This window comes from Salarias fasciatus, chromosome 12 (genome assembly GCF_902148845.1).
Source record: "Salarias fasciatus chromosome 12, fSalaFa1.1, whole genome shotgun sequence".
Taxonomy (NCBI): domain Eukaryota; kingdom Metazoa; phylum Chordata; class Actinopteri; order Blenniiformes; family Blenniidae; genus Salarias; species Salarias fasciatus.
In genome coordinates this window covers 24108656-24130122 of record NC_043756.1, presented here as the reverse complement: position 1 = coordinate 24130122, position 21467 = coordinate 24108656, and the positions used below count along the sequence as shown (strand labels likewise).

Below are 21467 nucleotides of genomic sequence, written 5' to 3'. Positions count from 1 at the left end.
GGCCTTTATTCAGACATGCCAAGATGACAACCGAAAGTCGCAGAGCGCATGCAATATTTGGCTTTGAATATGTGGGACGAGACAGTACATTAAGCTCCACATAAAGCGTGACCTTCACGGTCCCATTGTGTGGTGGACCGAGAGCCGCTATCTGATTCTGGCAAGCAATTTCCATCCATTGTGTCATCCCATCTACCTCAAATGGTAAAAGTCTTTTGAAGACGCTTGACAATGTCCCAAAGTTTTGGGAGGGTAGAGACCACCTTCTGATTTACCTGATGGGCTCCAGATTTTTAGTCCACTCACCACAAAATCCTGTTATCTTCCATTTTTGCCTGCTGGATAAATTAAAGTACCATCCTCCACCCAAGCCCTTCTTTCAACAAGTAATTCATCTATTTTCTGTACTGCTTTATCTTGTTCATGGTGACGGGCTGCTGGAGCAAATCCCAGCTCTCTATGGACGAAGGCGAGGCTGGTTTTACTCTGGTTTTCAATTCCATTGTAATAACACATTATCAGTAGGGTAAAACTAACCTGTCTCACAATAGTCTAAACCGAACAATCCAGTCAGTCAGTCTGCAATTTATGTCAACCAATCTCTTCCAGCGTTGTGGGTGAGCGACGTCCGTGTTAGGTGATTTTAAAGGGTTTGAGGTTGGCCTGAAATGTCCTTCTCCAGGTCATCTGTGGTCATCCCCTTCTCTGTTTACAGCCATGAGGACCGTCTGGGTGGTGTTCTGGATGGTCATCGTCATCTTTCCAACAATCCAACGCTTGGTGATTTCTGCTTCACAATGATAGGAAGAGTTGACATCGAAGGATCAGGAAGCGACATTGATATGAATGCCTGGCCACAGCCCAGCAGCACTATTGTCCTGCTCTCCCTCAGCAGCAACAGTCACAGAAGAAGCAGATACTCAGCTCCAGACAGTTTCTGTTTTGGTCAAATGTCATGACAAATCAGTGTTGGACGACTGGGATTTCCTTCATCAGTACACAGGCCGAACAAGAGACAGACAAACACACTAACTGATCTCACATGTTTGTGGGAGGAAACTGAAGTAACTGAACAACATCCACGCACACACTGCAGAACATGCAAACTCCACACTGAAAGATGTTTGTTCTTTTTACACCATACCTTCTGGCTCCCATGATTCAGTCATCAAAAACTATGGTATTCATCATTCTGATGCACATAACTGTGTATTTTCAGTCCAGTCCAACAACAAGGAAAATCAGATGGTCTTACTGATGCAATCTCAAAATGTTCTTAATACTTTGTACAAAAGTCAGGTCCGTCAAGAGAGGGAGAGATAAACGTCCCACACATCACGACTGTTTGACGTCACCAGATTGTCTTTCTGAGTAGATCTTACATGAACTGCACAGGGCATTTATAAAAATCCGCTTTCACAATACTGCGAAAAGCAAAAGAACAAGTAGTTCCCATCGACTGGGGAAAAAATGGTATTCCAAAATGTCTAATAGCATCTTTTCTGCCGTGAATAACATAATCACCCATCGTCCATTCATCTACTGCACCACTTTCTCCTGTTTAAATGCACTGGAAGCAATGAAGGGCAAAGGCAGGATACACCATGGAGCAGTGACAGTCCATCACAGGACAAAGATACATGGACATATGGGCAATTTAAGATCATCAATTAACCTCAAAAGCATGTTTTAAGATTCCGGGAGGCAACTGGTGTGAAAGCAAACAGAGAGAACATGCAAACTCCACACAAAAAGATTCAACAAAGATTCAAACTGCCCTCAACATTGCTATTGTTAACCTGAAAATACTGTGTGTAAACAACATATTGAGTTTTTCAAATGAGAATCAATCCCAAAGTGGGACCAATTTGTACTCAAATGTGCATGACACAAAATGCTTAAGATTAAAACTGGTTTATCAATGAAACCTGACCCAGTCAGACCCAACGTGCTACATCTATCATGCATGCTTTATCTGCCATTACACCGTAATCATGCACTTATCAGTGGAACTGCACTCATTTTGATTGGTTCCAGGTGAAAACAGGATCAACACAAGATGTTTTCAGTTCAATGCAGCACGATTGCCGCTGTGACCTTCAGAAAAAACGTCACGTTGGTTTTTCTCCATCAAGTCAAGAGGAAGATTCACGCATCCAGACTGAGCAATGGTGTGACAGAAAACTGAGGAATGAGAGAGCATGAGCAGAGGAAAAGTTGTTTGCCTCTCCATGATGGCTCTTTCAATCTGTCTCCATCCATAGCTCACACATGCACACACACGCACACACCCACACACCCACACCATCCTCCCCCTCATCAGTAATCATCTCGCTAATTAGCAAACCAAACAACAATGGCGCAGTTCAAGATGACAGGTTTTTAATGAGGGAGCTACTAATCACTTTGACCCTCGGTCTGTCAACAGACCCACTGATGAAAAATGCCGAAATGCTCCACTAATCATGGATTCAAAGCGTCAAACTTCCAAAGCAGGGGTTTCCGCAGATTTAAACACCGTATTAAACACTTTTGGCCAAATGCTCAGTGAGCCGGAGCTGCACAGAGCATGAATTCATCATGGAGGTTTGCCCTCCTTTCCACCTTTTGAAGTCACAAGCAACGGTGTGAGTGATTAGTAAGCTGAGCGACTAATTAATTTGTTTTTAGTTGGTAGCCTACTTTCAAGGAAACAGTTTGTTGGCGTAATGATTTCGGATTAATGCTTTAAAAGGACGCTGCTGATTAGCCTTCAGAGTAAATGCCACACTGTGGACACTGAAACAAGACATATCTTGAACCATTTATGGGGCAGGAAACTGCATGTGGTTCTTTTTAGAAAGTAGAGCTTAAGTCTGGCCTGGATCAAGAGTTTTTTTTTTCCCCCCACTTAGTTCGCTTTCAGCTGCAGAAGACAACAAAACAGGCAGAAATAGATATAAAACATGTTGGGATTTCATTCTGACTAGTGGCCTAAGTCCAAAGTCTCCTGGATTTTGGAGTTCTATAGTTGAGAGTACCTGAGACAGCCATCCAACTTGGTCATCTGTCCAAACAAATGTCCCTGTGTTAATGTTTACATCACCCACTGGTGTCCTATATCATGCTAACAACATTGTCATGTAAACGGCATGCTGCGGAGTGCTTACTGGACTCAGATCGTTCATGTTATAGGACAGCGTCTGGGATGCTGGGATGTGGATTCATGTTTGGAGATACAAAGTCTTACTTATTCCAAGATATGCATCTTAACCGAGTCACTGAGGGAAGTTACAACTCATACAATGAAAACCCTTTGTCCAGGTGCCAGTCCATTTTAAGAAACAGGGAAACAAGTCTCATATTTCTGTATGATATTTGATCCCCACTGGATGGACTTGGATAAAAAAACCAGCATCTTATCTGAGTATTAAAAAGCATCACAGCTAATTGAAACAAAATTACCTCGATGGAATGAGTATATTATCAAACAGTGCTTTTAGGCAGCTCATCATAAAATATTGCAGAACCTTTTTACTTGTCTGAGATCTACATTTCTCACTGTCTTTTCTTAATTTGGTACTTATGTACATGGACTCCTCGCTCTGTAATATTTAAGAGTTTTTTTTTTTTCCTTTCCAATCAGCAAAATGCATCTTGGAAGGGAAAAGTACAGAAACTGCAGAAGGGGGTGAAACATTGCTGGATCTGCTGCATTTAAAATGATTTAATAACCTGGATATGCAGCTAATTTGACATTACTGAGAAATTATATAACAAAGAGACAAAAAGAAAAGATGTCTCTCTGTAAAGAAGTGAAAAATATTGAGAAATATTGAGCTGGGAGTGATCTGACCAAGTACAAAACATGTTTTTTTCTGTTGTTAAACTGAGAAATCAATGCATCCCTTTCATGCATAAACATGACACTTTTCTTTCTTGTAAATGGAGCCTAAATTTCAGAATGCATCTGGAAAATTACCTTTGCTCTAAAATTACTCTAATACACTGACGTGAGCTTGCTTTGGTCATGCTCCTTCAGTTCTTTAGTTTTCTTCCCACCCCCCCTTTTTTTTACATTCATATGTTCATGAAAATTTTTTTTGACATTTTCTTAATACTACCGCAGATCTGAAAGAATTATTGACTACCAGATAACGAGTTTTCACTGTCATACATTATATTGTGCACTGTTTACCTGCACGATGTAAAATCTGTAATGTGTATTGATGTGATTTTTTTGGTATTTTATTCTATTTGGAGGCTGGAAACCCCTGAACTGTTTGAAGGGTTGCTGATAGAATACAAAGGAATTGTTCAACAATTTTGGACTATTAACGTTCATATCATTAGGAAAGTAACTTCATATATGTTTTTAGAAACTGGATGCAAATAATTGAAGAAAAAAGTGAATTTGGAAAATCTATGGATATGGATAAAAGAAGGGGACAAATTCAACCTATTTAACTAATTCAGGATGGAAAATCATCGGCAGCAGCCAACACTTGTAAAATGTAATATTCATTTTATAAACAGTGTGGAGCAATAAGATTTATTCTTGAATAGACTGTACATGTGGGAACATGCAGAACATGACGATTTGTGTAAAGACGGAGTGATGAGGCTCAGCAACCACTTTACATCAAGGAGAATTACTAACTTTGATCAGAGAAAACAGAGATCTTGGGAAATTCCTTCACCTTTTTCATACTACAGTAAATGAAATCCCACCAAATCTGAGTATAAATGTTGTATCATAGTTACTAACTTATCTTGCTAACTTCTTTGCATGACACAAGTTGCTGAGTCGACATTTGAAATGATCCCAGCAAAAGTGCTGAGTGGAAAAAAAAGAGAAGCAGCTCAATTCAGACGAAGTGAATGAGTAGTGAATGTGTGAGACATCTGAAGCCGTGGTTCCAGCTGCAGACGAGCAGCTCCAGCCCACAGTGACACACTCCTGTGTGGTTATGTGAGAGTACAGGCTCAGTGACAGGTGATACAGGAAGGATGCCGAATCCAATTTAGCAAATGTGCTGCACTTCCACTCTTCTATCCTCGCATCTCATCCTTCCTTTTTTTTTTTTTTTTTCTTGAAGGGCTCTCAGGAAGACATTCAAGCTGAGGACCTGTTTTCCTTCCATATGTATCCATTTCTCTCACTGAGACATCTACTTTCCTTTGATTTGACTCCTTTTGCCATCTCTCTCTCCTTCTCTCTCTCTCTCTCTACCCCACAGCTCCTCCACACTTTATCATAATCGCATCACCTCAGCGCAATAGAGCACACTTATGGCTTATTATGTGTCAGATGCATGCACACGCGGCGACACACATGCACACCCTCCATCCACTTAAGCCTTATTAAATGTCTGACTCTGCTGCTAACATGGGAGATTAGCTGTCCAACACTACGCCGGGGCAGAGGACAAGAGCTGCAGGCAGGACGCACGTGCACACACACATGCATACTTCAACAACATTACATGAGGGGCCCACTCATCGTCACAATGAGTGGCTAATCCAGGGGTCTGAAACCTTCAGCTCTGCAGCCACATGTGACTCTTTAGCAACCCTGTAGCACAGGGGTGTCAAACACATTTTATTTCAGTGGAAATATACAGATCATTTTAACCTTTATGGACTGGGAGTCTGGAGGCAAACATCATTGTCCATCTACTTAGCATGCGCAGAAGAACAATTCTAAAGAAGTTGCATTTCTCAATTTTTCTCTAAAAGTTTTCAAAAAGTAGCCTTTTCAGTGGTTTGATGCGCTGGTGTCATGTAAACAGACAGTCAAAATGCTAAGATTTACGATTTCACTTGAAAATGTTGTGGAAACGGGAAACTGCTCAACCATAGAATTAACTACAACCCTTTAGTACCCCCTAGTTTCAAGAAAGCACAAGAACAGCGCAATTTAAACTTGGAAAGATGATCAACTATCTCAGAACAATTTTGACCCAGGATTGCTCGAAATAGAGACACAGATGGACAAATGTATGCGACAGAAAGAAAACAGAAACCAAGAACTCCGGAGCCTGCAGGGAGATAACAAAAAAAAGAAGAAGAAGCCAATGAAAGGAAAAAAAGTTATGATGCCATAAAAAGAAGGTAATTTCTTTTCCCCCTCCACTATCTTTTTGTAGCAGAACCACATACACACACACGCACACACAACAGGGGTGTTGTATCTCGAAGACAAAGACAAAGTGTCTGTAGGTGGCCCCAAAGAAGGCAGCTCATCACTTCTACAGGCACGTGTGTGTATTTGTGTGTTTAATACACACATACATAGAAAACCAGCATGTGATGCGTCAAGTCCATATGTGCATGAATAAAGTGTGTGTGCATGTGAAGCAGAGAGAAACCGTGCACGCAGGACAGCAGTGGGGCATTCATTACGCTGTGTGTGTGTGTGTGTGTGTGTGTGTGTGTGTGTGTGTGTGTTTGTCAGCAGGTTGCAGGACAAGCTGCGCTGCTGTCTCGCTGCTTGTTCTTTTCCTCCGGTGTCCTGACCTGACCTGGAGGAAGACACACCAAAGCACCTCTGTGGCCTTGGTATCCTCCAACACCATCACCTAAACACGTAATGAAGAGACAGCGGCTTTGCTGCGACAACACTGCTGAAAAACTCGGTCGAGCCAGCAGAGATGATTCACTCCACAATGAGAAGCGCCCTGTGTGTTGTCACTCGCCATTCTTGCAGTTGTATTCAAAGTGCCATTGCTGAGTATCAACTTGCCGATAAGTGTTCCCTTCGACACTGCAAAAGAGGATCTAATCGTTCCTTGATTACATGAGTTCAAGTGTATTGCTGTCACGTCGCCGTTTGCTCATTTCATAAGAATGAACTCATGTAAGTATTATGTAATTACAGTGAAGATGCAGTGCCATACAATAGAGGAAATATTAGCAGGCTAACGGCTCCATACTGGTCTGCTTATGCTAATGCTCACTAAACGAGCTGTGACTGCTTCCTCTGATTCAATGAAACATCATAGTGAAGCCAAACACTGGTGGCTGCAGATTCAACAAACTGTGGCATTTTAGTTTATTTGTCATATGTAAAGCAGAATTTTTTTCCCATAGTGTCTGGTTTCTCTCGAAGTTTAGAACCATTTCTTTAATGCTCGCCTGTAAAAGAAAAGAACTGGAAAAAATGGGCAAACTGATAAAGCACATCTACTCTGTCCTTGAGATGCTCAGCAGCTGAATCAGGTCAGCCGGACTCCGTTATGCACTAATTGAGATATTTGGTTTTTCAGGTAAAATTTCAAGATGAAACTAAAATGCAACATAATCTTTACAGATGAAATAATGTGGAAACTTGAACCTAGTTGGTTCCATTCAGTGTCTTATGGCTTTAGGACATTAAATCAAAGATGTAGAATTAAACCTTGATATAGCTCTACAGACCCAATCCCAAATATCTTTAGCTATGTTTTTTTTTAAATTAACCTTCATGTTCATCAGGCATGCTAAACATTAGCAGTAACATGTATTGATGAAACTGTCCCGCTGTCATACTGATGTTCGTAGTAACTGAAGTTCCAAACATTTTCTCCAAGAATGGAAACTGAAATGCATGCATTGGTAATCTGTTCAAATGTTTTGGGAAAGTTCTGAAGCCTTAAGTGGAAACTAAAATCAGCTGACGTGACAGTCTCTGTGTGTGGGTCTGGGTCTCCAATGAAGACTGAAATACCGATAAAATATGCATTAGTTTTCACCCTTATGGAAACATTATTATAGGAGGGCTGCATACAGACTCCACCATGTGTGATATGGGATACGTCAGACAAATTTGCACATCTGTCATTTGTCAGGTTGAAATCTTTGAAGTCAGCAAAATGTGGAGACTGATGGAAGGCAGGCCGAGGCACAGACTGGATGCTTTCTCGAGATCAGACATAGTAAACTGACCTTAATCCAGAAAAGAAATCAGTCCCGGGACTCGATCCAATGAAAATATCTCTGTTTATGTTGTGAACCATGACCGCCATTGCACCAAAGGTTCATCAGTGGTACGAATAGTCTGATGAACACTAACTTTAGAATTCTCTCTAAAACATTCAGTCCATCTAAGCCACCCTTCTCCTCACTGAATTTTATTTTCTGCCTTCTCGTTTTCTCCTTGGAACACTTGTGAATATTCATGAGGTTGTTATTTGCATTGCTGGCTCCTGAAAGAGGCTGAGTACACAAAGGTGACAGCCATCAACCTCGGGAGACGGCGGCATTTAGAGATGAGGGAGCTGATGTAGTGAGAAAAGGAATAACTGGAGATGACAGAAGAAGGGATCAAGACAACAAGTGAAATGAGACGAAGAGGAAGGAATGCCAAACAACACCCAAGTCAATCAGTTCACTGAAAGGGTTAGTGTTCTTACCTTAGTGTAAACTGCTCCGCGTTTGAATTTGTCTTCATGTAGACGCCAAACGCCACTGTCTTGCCAAGCCGGACTGGACTGGGCGGCACCAGAACCTCCACATTGTCATCGATTTGCAATCTGTCTCCTTTGGCAGAAACTGGGCCCAGGGTCATAGCGACAGAACCTGCTTTCAGCATGTCCTGAAGACCCCCATCCGGCAGAGGGTTCCACTGGCCCCCAAGGCCCAGACCAAAGCCTCCAAGGGGTCCCACGTTTGCACTCTGACCTCTCCACGGCTCGTCCACTATGGAAGGACAGTCCTGTCCGGGACCTTCCACTGGGATAATGGAGTAGTACACGTCCACTGATGGTAGAGACATTTCAAGAGGTCTTTTTCTCACTTGCGGCGGTGTAAACCAAGCTGGGGGAATCTCCAGACGGACAACACAGATGCCAGATGGTCCCACGAGTCGGCAGCCTGCCGAGGGTGCTGCTTCGCTGGTGTCGCGGATGGCCACGGCTCTCACACACGGGAGCAGAGACGGAGGAGGCGAGTCGGGCTCATCCCAACGCCGACCTGCCAGGTAAAACAGGACCTGACAAGAAAAGAGTGGAAGCAATCACAGATGAATAATTCACCAGAATGTCACTGACTTTATGATAGAATTCTCATATGACTATGTGGGAACAAAAGACAAATTAAAGCAAGCTGGTGAAAAGACGTTCAAGCTTGATATTTATAACTTTGATCATCTTAAAAACCTCACTGTCTTTCAGTTAACCATATAATGCCTTGAACCTTTTTCTCCAAAGAAATCTTGACAAACACAACGGCCAAGTTTAAACACCAAATCTGACTAGTTTTACAAAAACGTCAATTAATTAAGCCACTGAGCACTGCGTTTTCTCCTGAATGCTATGATCAGCAAATGTTTGACAGCTGATTTCAGGTGTGCTCAGTAGTGTAGTCCAGGGGATATACGTCATACACCCTCTTCCAGATCCCCCATGATGCACCAGTCGGCAGTATGTACAAGCCAGATTGGTCTTTTTTTTTTCTCTAGGAAGATGAAGCCATGACCCGGCCTACCCTGTGTGTAATTGGCTGGTACTCGATGCATTCACTGATTAGACTGGTTCATGTCTGTTTCCCGTGCAGCATGAGGGCTGACGAGCCAATCAGAGGCAAATATTGCTAAATGACTAAAAATTAAAGAATGTTAAAAAGCAAAAAGGCTGCAAAAATCAATCAACTCTTTGCTCCACCACTGGATATGATCATTATCATGTCTTCTTACAACAACAAGAAATCAAAACCAAAGTCCAAAGCAATCAAATAACTAAAAAATTAAATAAGGTTTAGACACACCAGAGGAAACAGAACAAACAACTCAAAAACCTATGGACAGTCAGGCTTGAAAAGTTCCATTGTAATGTATTAAACTTTATAGCAAAACAAAACAAATCTCAGAGCAATTAATCAGCATTAAGGGACACCATGCTGACAGGATGTGAGTGTGTTTTGACGTCATATCGACAGACTGGTTTGTTTAACTTACCAGTATCAAGACGTTACCTGAATAAAGAAGCAGCTTATCAACATGAAATATGTATTAATGTCAAATTCCAGAGCCAAGGGGCAGCATGGCCCCTGGATTCCCAGGGTAGGAGGGCTGCAGCTGTTAAGTATTTATGACCACCTCAGCAGAAACCATGCCAAACGTCTCATATTAACCACCCGTCATGTACGAGACTTAACACTGCAGTTCCCTGGACAGCTGAAAGGACGTCTTTGATCAAATGTTAAAGACTAAGGCCTCAAAGTCATTTTCGAAATGTTCCACGTTGGCAGAAGCTTTCAAAAAGTTCTGTTTTCAGAGGATCTCGGTTCTACTGTTGTGTAAACACAGACCCAAAACACAACGAAAGTGTCACGACTTTATTTGAAAATATGTGGCCCATTCAGGGTCACTCTTCACTGCATCAGAATGTGGAATTAGCTGAGTTGATAAAGAAACAGAAAGAGGTCTCAGACCAGTAAATGAAGATCTAGCAGAAGAGATGGTCTGAAAAGACAGCAGACCAAACAATCCTTTATAACACTGATAAGGCTTATAAAGTGTAAATAAAAATCAGTGTAGCGCCTTCTGACAGTTAGGAAGTGCAAACATTTATGAATGTACTGTGATTATTATCAAAATGTTGTTGACTGAAAGTGAAGCTTCTCTGAAATGAAAAGGCCATTTTCAAAACATTGTTTTCCTGTCTATAGGGCAGAAACAGCAGGTCCGCCAGCTTGGACTGACTTCAAATATAATAAAGTTTTTAAAAGAGAGATCAAAAGGAAGCCAGCCCAAAAGTCATCTGAGAATTCACAGCAAAAAAACTAAGAAATCAAAGCTGTTATTTTATGATAACATGGTTATCAATAAAAATAACCATTTTTACAGCAACTGTATGTTAATATTCAAACATACAGCCAATGCATTATAAAGAAAAACAATATCAACAATTGCATAGGGTGCAGAATGAATGATTTCTTGTATACGGCATCCCATCCCATGTGGGAAAAAAGACTGTAAGCTTGCATGTCAAGAGTTTTGAAATATATAAGACATTCAATATGTTTGATCTTTTATTATTATTATTATTATTATTATTATTATTATTATTATTATTATTATTATCATTATCATTATTATTAAATAGATATGGCAAGAAATTAAGTTTACTCTGAATTTAAAAAGTCTTGAAATAAGTATTCTAATGAGTGACCAACAAAAGTTTAATAAGGCAATGATGCTAACAAAAGAAGGGTTGGAGCACAACATATGTCACATATACATTGAATTCCTCAAGTACTACATGAAATTGGAATTACCTGTATCCAGGGCCTTGTGGAGCCCACTTTAGGTACCACCACTTGACCTTTGACCTTCCAGTTTAAGGTCACATGGCTGGAGGAGAGGAGCAGATGCGGCGGCGGACCCTGGAGGAGCTCCACCGGGACCGGCTGCTCGATGCTCAGGTTTCCGTAGCTGCAGTTGACGCTCGGCAGGGAGTGCGGGGCGGCGGCGCCCGGCTCCAGCTGGTGGAGGAAGAACGGCTCGGTACGCGACGACAGGCTGCCGTTTCGCATCACCTCCTGGTTGGCTTCCCGCAGGAAGAAGGCGGAGTCGGCGCCGCTGAGCTGGCACTGGACGGGTAGGTAGGTGGGGAGGGAGGAGGAGAAGCGGGGCTGCGAGGCGTCCGGCCCTCCGCCTGCTCCGCCTCCTGCTGCTCCAGCTTGGCTCTGGGATGCTGAGGAGGAAATGGACAAGGATGAATTAGAAATTTGGAAGCATGGAACACATATCAGGGGAACCATGATGCTTGTAGCATCATCGACACCCAAAATGGCGAATCATCTAGAAACAATGTAATCAACACGCGTATTTTAATTGCATATGCAAACTGATAAACACACGCTCCCACTGATCAGCTCGCTTCCATGGATTCACAGGAGCTTTATAACACAGTGACACAAACACAGACCACGGAGCGTGCCGTTTCTTCACAGCTTCTCCACGAGCAGCGTAAACACATTAGCTCACGGTCGCGTATACGAGCCGTAGACTCAGCATCGCCGGGTTACATCAATGCATCACTTGCATTTTTCGCCCTCGTTCTCAAAGCGTCACGGCGGGTTACATCTATAATGACATATTGCTCTTTGCCAGTTTATTTCCATATATTTACATGCTGTTTTTATTCATTTCCCGTGTATTTACCAGACGTTTCACAAACGCTGAGAGTTGGGAGAGGAGGATTACCCGTATTCTGCTGCTGTATCTCATTTCCTGAGCGGACGAGGGATTCCGATGACTGCGCCGTGTTCGGGGGAGTTTTGATTACTAACCTTTATCCCGCATCGGTTTGTCTCATCAGCCTTGCATTGTGCATGGCAACCGGCCACTGAACCCAGCGCTTATTGTATGGTCTTTAAATGTGAAGGTTAGCAAAATGCCAACATGAGTCACAATAAATTATACAGCTGTTTAACCCAGCTCAGGAGCAACGCGGCTTACTGAAGGCTGGGGTTTAGTTTTCAGTCACTAAAATACTCAGTAGTTTGAGTAGTTCAATTCTAGTTTATTCCTTATTTTGGGAATAATTTCTAAGAAAAGAGTCAACATAAGGTTACTCTTGTCTGCCTGTATATCTGTTCTTTTTGTAGGTATATGAAAACTAAAGCATTCACCAGCTATAATATAGCACCTTTAAGGAAGTATCAGCTGTAATCTGATCCTACAGGGGTCTGATAAAGGATACTTCATGTACGAAAGAGTTTATATGAGACGGCACGTTAACTAAACATGCACAGGCTTGGTTACGCAAATTGATTTCACTTTCAGTTCGCACGATTAGCAGGTGATCAACTAAAACTAACGCCATGAGTGACATGAGGCGCAAATGTGACGATTCAAGCTTGTGCATTAGGAACTGTTTACATGGGAAAGATCTGCTGGGTTTTTGTTTTTTTTTTGCTTGAGTTGCATGATGGGATGCAGTGCTGAGCCCACACATGCAGAAACTCAAAAGTGATGCCATGGAGCAGGGGTGTCTAACATGGTCTGTGGGCCAAAACTGGTCACAAGAGGCTCCCATCTGGGCCGACAAACAAACAAATTGTAAAAATAGCAAAGAAAACATTGATTCTTTTTAAAATAATTTCTTAAGAGTAGCAGACAACACAACCCCAGCTGAGATATCGGTGCTGCTTCTATGAAAGATAGCAATCTCATTGTTTAGTTTGTAAAGACATGCACAATGCAACAGCTATATGAAAAGATTTTTGGGACATTTCACTGTGTTTTGTACCTGAAGGTTCCATTAAAATTGGCTTTATGTTGAGGATAATGTAGTCATAGGTTTCTGATTTCCTCCTCCCTCACTAGTGTCAGTTGAAAGGCTGCATACCAATTATTTATCAAGTCGCACTTCTATTAGGATTCTGACACGTGCAAGGCAGTGTGTCGAACTATATGTGGGCACTGCCTTTTTTTTATTGCATATTGAACAATTCAATAGAACAATGAAGTGCTGAAAAAATAGTTCACAGTATAAAATAACTCCTTTTTACACAGATAGGTAGATTTCTATTGAACTCATGCAGGTATGAACAGAGGACACACACACACACACATTGTGTGTTTGCTTTACCCTCATTATGAGGAACCAAGCTTGAGAACCAACTATAGTTTTGAAGATCGAATTTAATGTGGAGATCAAAGTTGCAGATTTTACATTTGATGTGTTTTAGAAGGTATGAGTTTATTTTTCAGGCTGAGGTCAACGTGGAGTGGAGGTTGCAGGTATGGGTGGTACAACGAGCCACTTAGATGGAATAAAGTTGGGGTAAAGGGCTGGAAAATACAACGGGCCCCACAAGTAATACTCTCTTAGTGTGTGTGTGTGTGTGTGTGTGTGTGTGTGTGTGTGTGTGTGTGTGTGTGTGTGTGTGTGTGTGTGTGTCTTTTTGTATCCTAGGGAAGCGAAGTGTGAAAATATAATGAGGGTGGGACAGCGTAGCGCTGTCTGGGGCAAGTCATACCGAGGCGACTCCACGAAAAAAAAAATAATAGCATCGAAATAAAGTGATACCTCAGTGTAACATGAATAAGCAGGCTGGTTTCGTTACAGAGCGTGGGCACGCAGGGATGGGTTTAAAAGGCAGAGAGGCGAGCGGAGGGGAAAGAAGACAGCAAGAGAGCAATACAACAAAAGAATGAAAAGTGAGGCAGGGGGAGAAGAACAGAACAAAAAGTGAAGGAAAAAAGATGTGCACACACTGCACAGTTTGACTTATTGGAATTGCTGCCATTTTTAAGTCATACAGGGTGACCGCGTACACTTCACCACACAATGACACCAACTCGTCGTGAAGTTTGATCTCCTGAATGGACGGATATGTATGAATAAAGCGTCAAACCGAAAGTTCAGACGAGTGCTGACAAAAGAAAAACGGAGGAGATTCTTTTTGTTGAAATTTAAATATCCCTGAGGGCTTGGCCCTGTCCTTTATAATATCCTACATTACCCTGAAATCATACTTTGGTAAAACATTATTCAAAGCTTATTAAAAAATCATCGTTTAGCACAAATTTCAAATTACAGTTCAACATGATGGAGATTTATGCCGGCAGGACGGAGATAAGCACTGCATGTTTTGAAACTTATTCCTAGAGGTTGAGCCCCAGATGGGGGGAAAAAGCTTGACCAGTAGCCAGAGTGAATATTCAGCTGAAGCTGGTGGAGAATAATCAGGCTGAGTGAGTGACAGATGTGTCAGGTGGTCAAACGCTTCAGCACATTAGCCTTCTTCTTCCCAAACTCTTTTTCTTTATTATGGCTGTCCTTGAGCCCCGTGTGTGTGTGAGTCCACAGGAGCCCTGTGAAGCATATGTCCCAATCCCGGACCGGGACCTTGAGCAGCTGACACACACACACACACACACACACACACACACACACACACACACACACACACACACACACACACACACACACACACACACACACACACACACACTCGATTCAGTAACATTGCAAAAGATGAAGTTTGGAGTTTGGACATCTCAATATTCGTTTTTAAATTTTAGTTAGTTGAGGTCAATCATCTCATCTGTAGGGGGCGCTATGCTACAAGTTAGCGTTGCCTCTGCTATCCTGACACCAGGATGCTATTGGCTACCATTATGCCTGGCATGGTCCTGATTCCCTGGCATCATTACTTTGGCAAACGCAAACCACAACAGGAGTCCACACCCGCTGCGTCCTGCTGCGCAGTGCGTCTGTGTGTGTGTGTGTGTGTGTGTGTGTGTGTGTGTGTGTGTGTGTGTGTGTGTGTGTGTGTGAGTATAATGTCTCCGTGTTCACCTACACAGGCATGGATCCAGATTTTCTTGTTTCTTGAATGCTGTCATATATGCACGGAGTTATTTGTGACAGTGACTTAAAATGTATATTCTCTGTGTGTGTGTGTCTGTGTGTGTGTGTGTGTGTGTGTAACTTGGACAGGAGCAAAGCCAGATGTACTGCGATTTGACAAGGCCCATCTGTGGTCCTTCTCCCTCCCACCCACCCCCCCCCCCCCCCCCCCCCCCCCCCCCTCAAAAAATGCCCATCTTGCTCTATTTCCAAGTACAGACACATACACACATACAGCCGGTAATCAAAACACAGTGGAGCGTGTAGGACAGGAAGAAAAAGAAAGGAAAGAAGAGATGAGCAAGAGAGAAAAAAACTAAAAAGCTCAGATGGGAACCAGTGAGGAAGAATACCAAGATGTTACAATGGCATCAATGATTCTTCCGACTGCGTTGGTTAAAACGACATATGACTCAGGTTATATTTGATGCACTGATGCACTCTCTGCACTGATGGGCTCTGATATCTCAGTACTTGACCCAATAAGAAAGACACTTTGAGGAAATTCCATTTATTGAACACAGTCATCCACTTGCAATTGTACTGTAACTGATTTGAGGTGTTGGGCTGCCTTGACTTACAAAAACAATCAGATTTGTTTTATTTTAATGTAGACTGTAGCATTCAGTAACCCCCATCTGTTTCTCAAAGAACTGAATGGATAGTGTGACAAACCCTGATCATCTGTCCCTGAGTGGATGAGCTTCCAGAAGTGGAGGTCAAATTTAGTTCTTCCTCTAAAAGTGGGAAGAATTTCTTTGGAAAGAGACCCTGCAGGGGGTATGGTCAGATATGGACACATGGTCGCATGGGTACCAGCAAGGAAAAATGATCAATTGTCAATTAAGCATCGGTATGATTAAATTTGTGTCAATTAAACAGATCTTTTTAAAAGCCCTGTAACTTTGTTCAGGAGTACATCAGAGTTCCTGGATGGCTTTCCATTGTATGATCAATTGCAAAGTGTAACTGGTTGATGCAGGAGACAACCTCGTTCTTAACCATACCGTACCTAAAAAACTTAAAACAGCGGAAAGACTCAAAACAAAGTGTTGACTTCAGTTTTTAATCGAGCTAAAGAAACAATATGCAAGTATGAACACACACACACACACACACACACACACACACACACACACACACACACACACACACACACACACACACACACACACACACACACACACACACACACACACACAGCTTCATTAACCTTTAGGAGTGACATACTTTGGGCTTTGGCTCAGGTTTGTTGTCCAGTGCCAAAGCAGAAGGTGTCAGATTGGTTGGGACTGTTGTTCCTGGTTTACTATTACTCCCATTTTCCCTTAATGTATGACCATAACCAACAACCCAGCTCTCCTTCCACTTCCTGCTCTCCTCCATCTGCTTGGTCCTCGATGCCAAACCCTTTTCATTCTATTTTCTTTTGTATTGACTTGAGCAAATCTCTGACGTCTCCCAGCTGACTATTGGGAGAAGGCGTCGGCTGAAACGTACATTATTTCTCCTTCTACTTTTGTGCACCTGCGGACTGTTGAAAGGCACCAAAACGTCGAAAACCGAACAGTGCTTGATAAAAATCATCACAAGTATCAGGTTGCTTTTGCTTCATTCAGCGCAGACACGGCACGGCGAAGAAAAAAAATCCATCATGGGAGAATTTACTGAAAAGAATGAACTCCATTGATCACACAGATGGCATGCTATCTGAGCACAGGAGACAGAGGGAGAGAGAGAGAGAGACAGAGTAAAAGGAGTGATAGAAAGAGTGAGAGGAATGCAGACAGATACAGAGAGATAAATAGAGATGGCCTGAGTTATGAGGGAAGGGAAGGAAAGAGTGGCGAGAAGGAGGGATAACAGGGTGAAAGAGGATGAAGTAGATGAGAGGGATGAGGTTTCTATTTCTGAGTGGTGCATTCATCACAGTTTATTTTGGTGGTCTTTCTGTGTCTTGTTCTCTGTTCTCTCCATGTACCGTCCCACAGAGTGTCCCCTCTCTGGGGTTAAACGATACATTTTCACATTAAATCTGACCTGGAATGATTTAAATTTACCATTTACCGAATCGTCGGAGGTCATTTTCAGCTCGTGCAAACAGCTGTAAAATATTTTCTGAGGCTTTCAACAAACTTTGCCAAGTCAGAGGAAATAAGCGCAGCTGATGTCATGACAGCTGTCTGGACTCGAACTTGGCACCGTCGGGCCGAAAGTCTGCGTTATCGAAATGAGCATGTAGAATTCTGAAGGACTCTTCCCAGGCAAAAGGGTCTAATAAAAAGCCAATTAACTGCATTGTGGCAAGAGTCGCATCCAGCTTCTGGAAGCCCAATTAGCCTAAATAATGATGTAGGCTACTTGAAATGATATTTGTGATTTCTTGAAGAGGGGTTACGTGAGGCAGTCAGCAATAGTGGGGAACTGAGATACTTTTCTGAGAGCGGCGGGGAGAATTACATTTCCTACATGTTTGGATTGGGGGAACACAAAACTTTTTTTTGGCTTTTATGACTCAATTTGAGAGGAACAGAGGTGGATGTAACACAATTAACCAACATGTAGAAAGTCTATAAACTACAGCAGCGTCCAGACACAAAGCTCGAGCTTTACCGGCTTCATCAGTCATAATTCTGTGCGACCTTTGTTCAATCAAACAAGAAATGAACGCATCACTTCAAAATGCCCATTGGTGAATGAACCTTTTGGTTTTGCATTCTTATCCACTTGCTCTACTTCTGTTGATCAGTGTTGGGTCTTTATTCCTCCCATTCCTAGATCTATATTCAAATCCACAGTAGATTATTCCCAAACTTTCCATGTGAAGAAAGACTGAAAACATTGTGGACTGATTTTTTTTTTTTCTTTTTTAAATAAATAAGGAACTACTTGTATACAGTAAGTAAGCCTTTAATAAGAAAGCTTAAGGTCTTTATGTTGCTGTCACCAGGCTTTTTACAAGAACAAAGGTTCAATAAAAACCTTGTTTTGTCCTAATTTTAAAGACACCAAGCACTAAATGGAAAGTGGCAATTTTGGTGAGTAGCTAACAAAGACTGGTGGTTTACTGGAACCTCAATCGCTTCATCTGATTCATGTGACTGCCTCCCTTTCTTCAGTAATTATTTCTTGTTAGGGAGCTGAACATTCTGATTTGCTGGAAAGCTCAATGAGGACTACCTGCATTTTTTTTTTTTTTTTTTTTTTTTTTTTTTAAAAATAAAAACAGCTTTCATATTCTACAGTGAGTGATTTCATAAAAAAACTGTGGCTGATTTATTGGGGTGATATTCAATGTTACACTCGCTGATATCAGTGCAAACATACCAAAAGACAGTTAAAATCACAAACTCGAGTCACTGTCATTAATGCATATGCAGTGGTAGCTGGCACTAATTGGCACAATGTCTTATGGCGACGATGAAACCCAGTGCAATAGTCCTGCAAAATACATTTATGCCTATACATTTATTGCGACATAAATCTAGATCTTTTCAATGAGTTATACCATTTTCAAGGTGGCTCGTCTGTGTTCGACCTATGCTGTCCTTGGCTCAATCTCCCTTGCTGAAGAAATAACACATACACACATAGTTTTCAAGTAAAGATTTGTCCTCTTTGAAGTTCCCTTGTTTTTGTCTTGCTTGTGAAAACTCATATAGGAATGGAAGTTTGCCCTTGTCCATGGGATGTTTACTGAATTTTGTCTACCGCCACTTGCTGATTGATGTCCCTGTCATCGGGTCAGTGGAGTCACATTTCCCAAGGTATGGTCTGTCTGCGATCACCCCCCCTCTGCCACAATCCCCCACCTCCTCCCCCCCTCTCCCTCTCCCCTGGACCCAATATCCCCCTTTCTCTTCTGATCTGTTGGCCCCTTTTTCTCAATTTGCGCCTCTACACCTCCCAATATTAGCTTCCTCCCCCTCGAGTTTGTCCGCAGCGTCTCTTTCCTCCTGTTTCTTGTCCCTCTGTCATTACATTTTTTTCTGTAGGTGTAATTTAACGAGCAGACGGGGAGACATGTTTCCACTAATCATTTCATATAAATCATCGTCCTACATCAGTTAACTCTGTCATGTGTTTGGGATTCTCTTTTTGAGCGCGTGAGGCGAAGAGACAGGCAACGGAAGGAAGACGGATTCTGCTGTCTGCGGAGAAATGTCAGATTTATTCTGCAACTCTAATCCTCGCACAGTTTCCCAGAGAGTTGGCTTTAGCTGCACAGAAGATGCACGCTAATCACAGAGATTTTTTTTTCTTCTCTGAATGAGACAAAAACAAACGAAAGCAGAAAGAATTGGAAAAAAAAAATATTTCAGATCTTTTGTTATTGCTTCATAAATCTTTCAGTCTCAGTTCAACCCAGAAGCAAAACCTTCATGTTTGAGGGTGCACTGTTCGGAAGGAATGCTTAAAATGATAAGGGTCATTCAGCTTCTCTATACACTATATTTGTAATTTCAGGAAACTAGTTTTTGCATCTAAATCATGTGGATTACTGGTAACCTGTTTCCTTCACTTATTGCAACTTTAAATGTTACTTTGATATTCTGGCCAAATTTACCTGCTCGTTTCACACATGGGAGCTTTGAAGCATTTCCATTTAAATACTGTAATGCTCCAGAATATGTTATTTTGCCTTATAAGTTTTGCTTTGCACAAAAAATGTTTTGAAACAGACACTTGGCTTCAAATCGGAGTCCTGTCCTTGTAGTGTTCAGCCTAATCATGCTGTGATTTCAACATGTCCTTCATGAATAAAGATAGCTTCCCTGGATGGTCGTCGTCTTTACAGGTCTCTTCACTAACACACATTGCTATGAATGTTCGTACCAGGGTAGCTTCCTCCTCACTCTCCTCTGCTCCGTCTACTCTGTCCAGCCAGTCTCTCCTTCAGGAGCAGAAAAAAGGAGGTGTGAGATGGACTGAGTCAAGAGTCCAGTGTGTGTGCGCGTGTGTGTGTGTGTGCGTGTGTGTGTGTGTCAGTGGGGGGTGAGCCATTGCTCTCTCTCCCTCTCTATGTGTTTGTGGCAGGAGATGCAGGGAAGTGTGAAGAGCAATTTCGAATGGTCACCCTACAACTGAGAGCCACACAGACGCTAGGAAATAAAGGGGAAACCTCTCAGTATGGAAGTCAAGCGGCAAAGGAGGAAATGGCAGAGTAGCATACAGGAAATGTTAAACTCACATTGCTTTAAACACACACACACACACGTCTACACATTTGTACAGCAACTCTTTGGGGAGCCAGTCTCGTCTCCAAACCTCGCACTGACCTTAGTCCTGAAACCAAACCGTTCTTTGTAAATATGATTAAATGCCTTTAAGCTCCAACGTTTTGTTCCCAATGATGGTTTGGAACCAAGAGAAATCATGACACAAGTTTGCATGTACATACACACACACACACACACACAGCCACACTCTGAACAATGACAGCTGGTTGCTACCTTCTGAAACGAATCATCCACAGACCAGATGGACACGCCAAAGTTTAGCTTTTCCTCAAACAAGGAAGAAAATTCTGCACAGCAATGACGGCTAATTAGAAAAGTGTGGTGTGCGAATTAATTTCCAGCACAAAATGAGCACAGAGCCAGAATTAAGTAAATAAAGTGATTTGAAGAAGACACCATAACAAAAACATTTACTCAACCACAAAAAGAAATTTAGCATTTGAGCACGTCTTTTTTCTTTTTTCTTTTTTTTTTTGTTTGTTTACTCACCAACAGCTTGAGAGCAACTATAATGGGATTTTTGAGAGAGATGAAGTTACTGAATTTGGAATCTTCCACCTGATCTGTAGATAAATCCAGAGGCATCATTATCACTGATGCAACTTGAATTACTGTCTGAGAGAGGAGCGCCACAGCCGAACAGTCAAGCTGCAGATAAAAGTCCTGTCTGAGCAGAGTCACACACTGGAAACAGAAATCTCTGGGTTTGCATCGGGTGTTCATCGTGAAGGGGGGAACTTTTTAGTGTGCTTGGTGTGAAGGATTCCATAAAGACACCCAGACGGTTTTAGAATGGGATGAATGTAGGGTTACTGCATTGTCACATATAGTGGCTAAAATGTATTCAAATTATTTCTGATTCAAAGAGTACATTTTTTGTCAAGTCAAAACAAAGATGAGCCAA

The 21467-nt window shown here is 42.0% G+C and overlaps 1 protein-coding gene across 1 annotated transcript in view; it reads right to left on the bottom strand.

Moving 5' to 3' along the window:
• Positions 1-21467, bottom strand: part of LOC115398786 (transmembrane protein 132C) — a 309021-nt gene that overhangs the window by 198194 nt on the left and 89360 nt on the right. The window contains exons 2-3 of the mRNA XM_030105736.1: positions 11236-11654; positions 8373-8950 (exon numbers count right to left, since the gene is read on the bottom strand). Coding sequence (XP_029961596.1) covers positions 8373-8950; positions 11236-11654 — 997 coding nt within the window. The remainder of the gene's footprint in view (positions 1-8372; positions 8951-11235; positions 11655-21467) is intronic.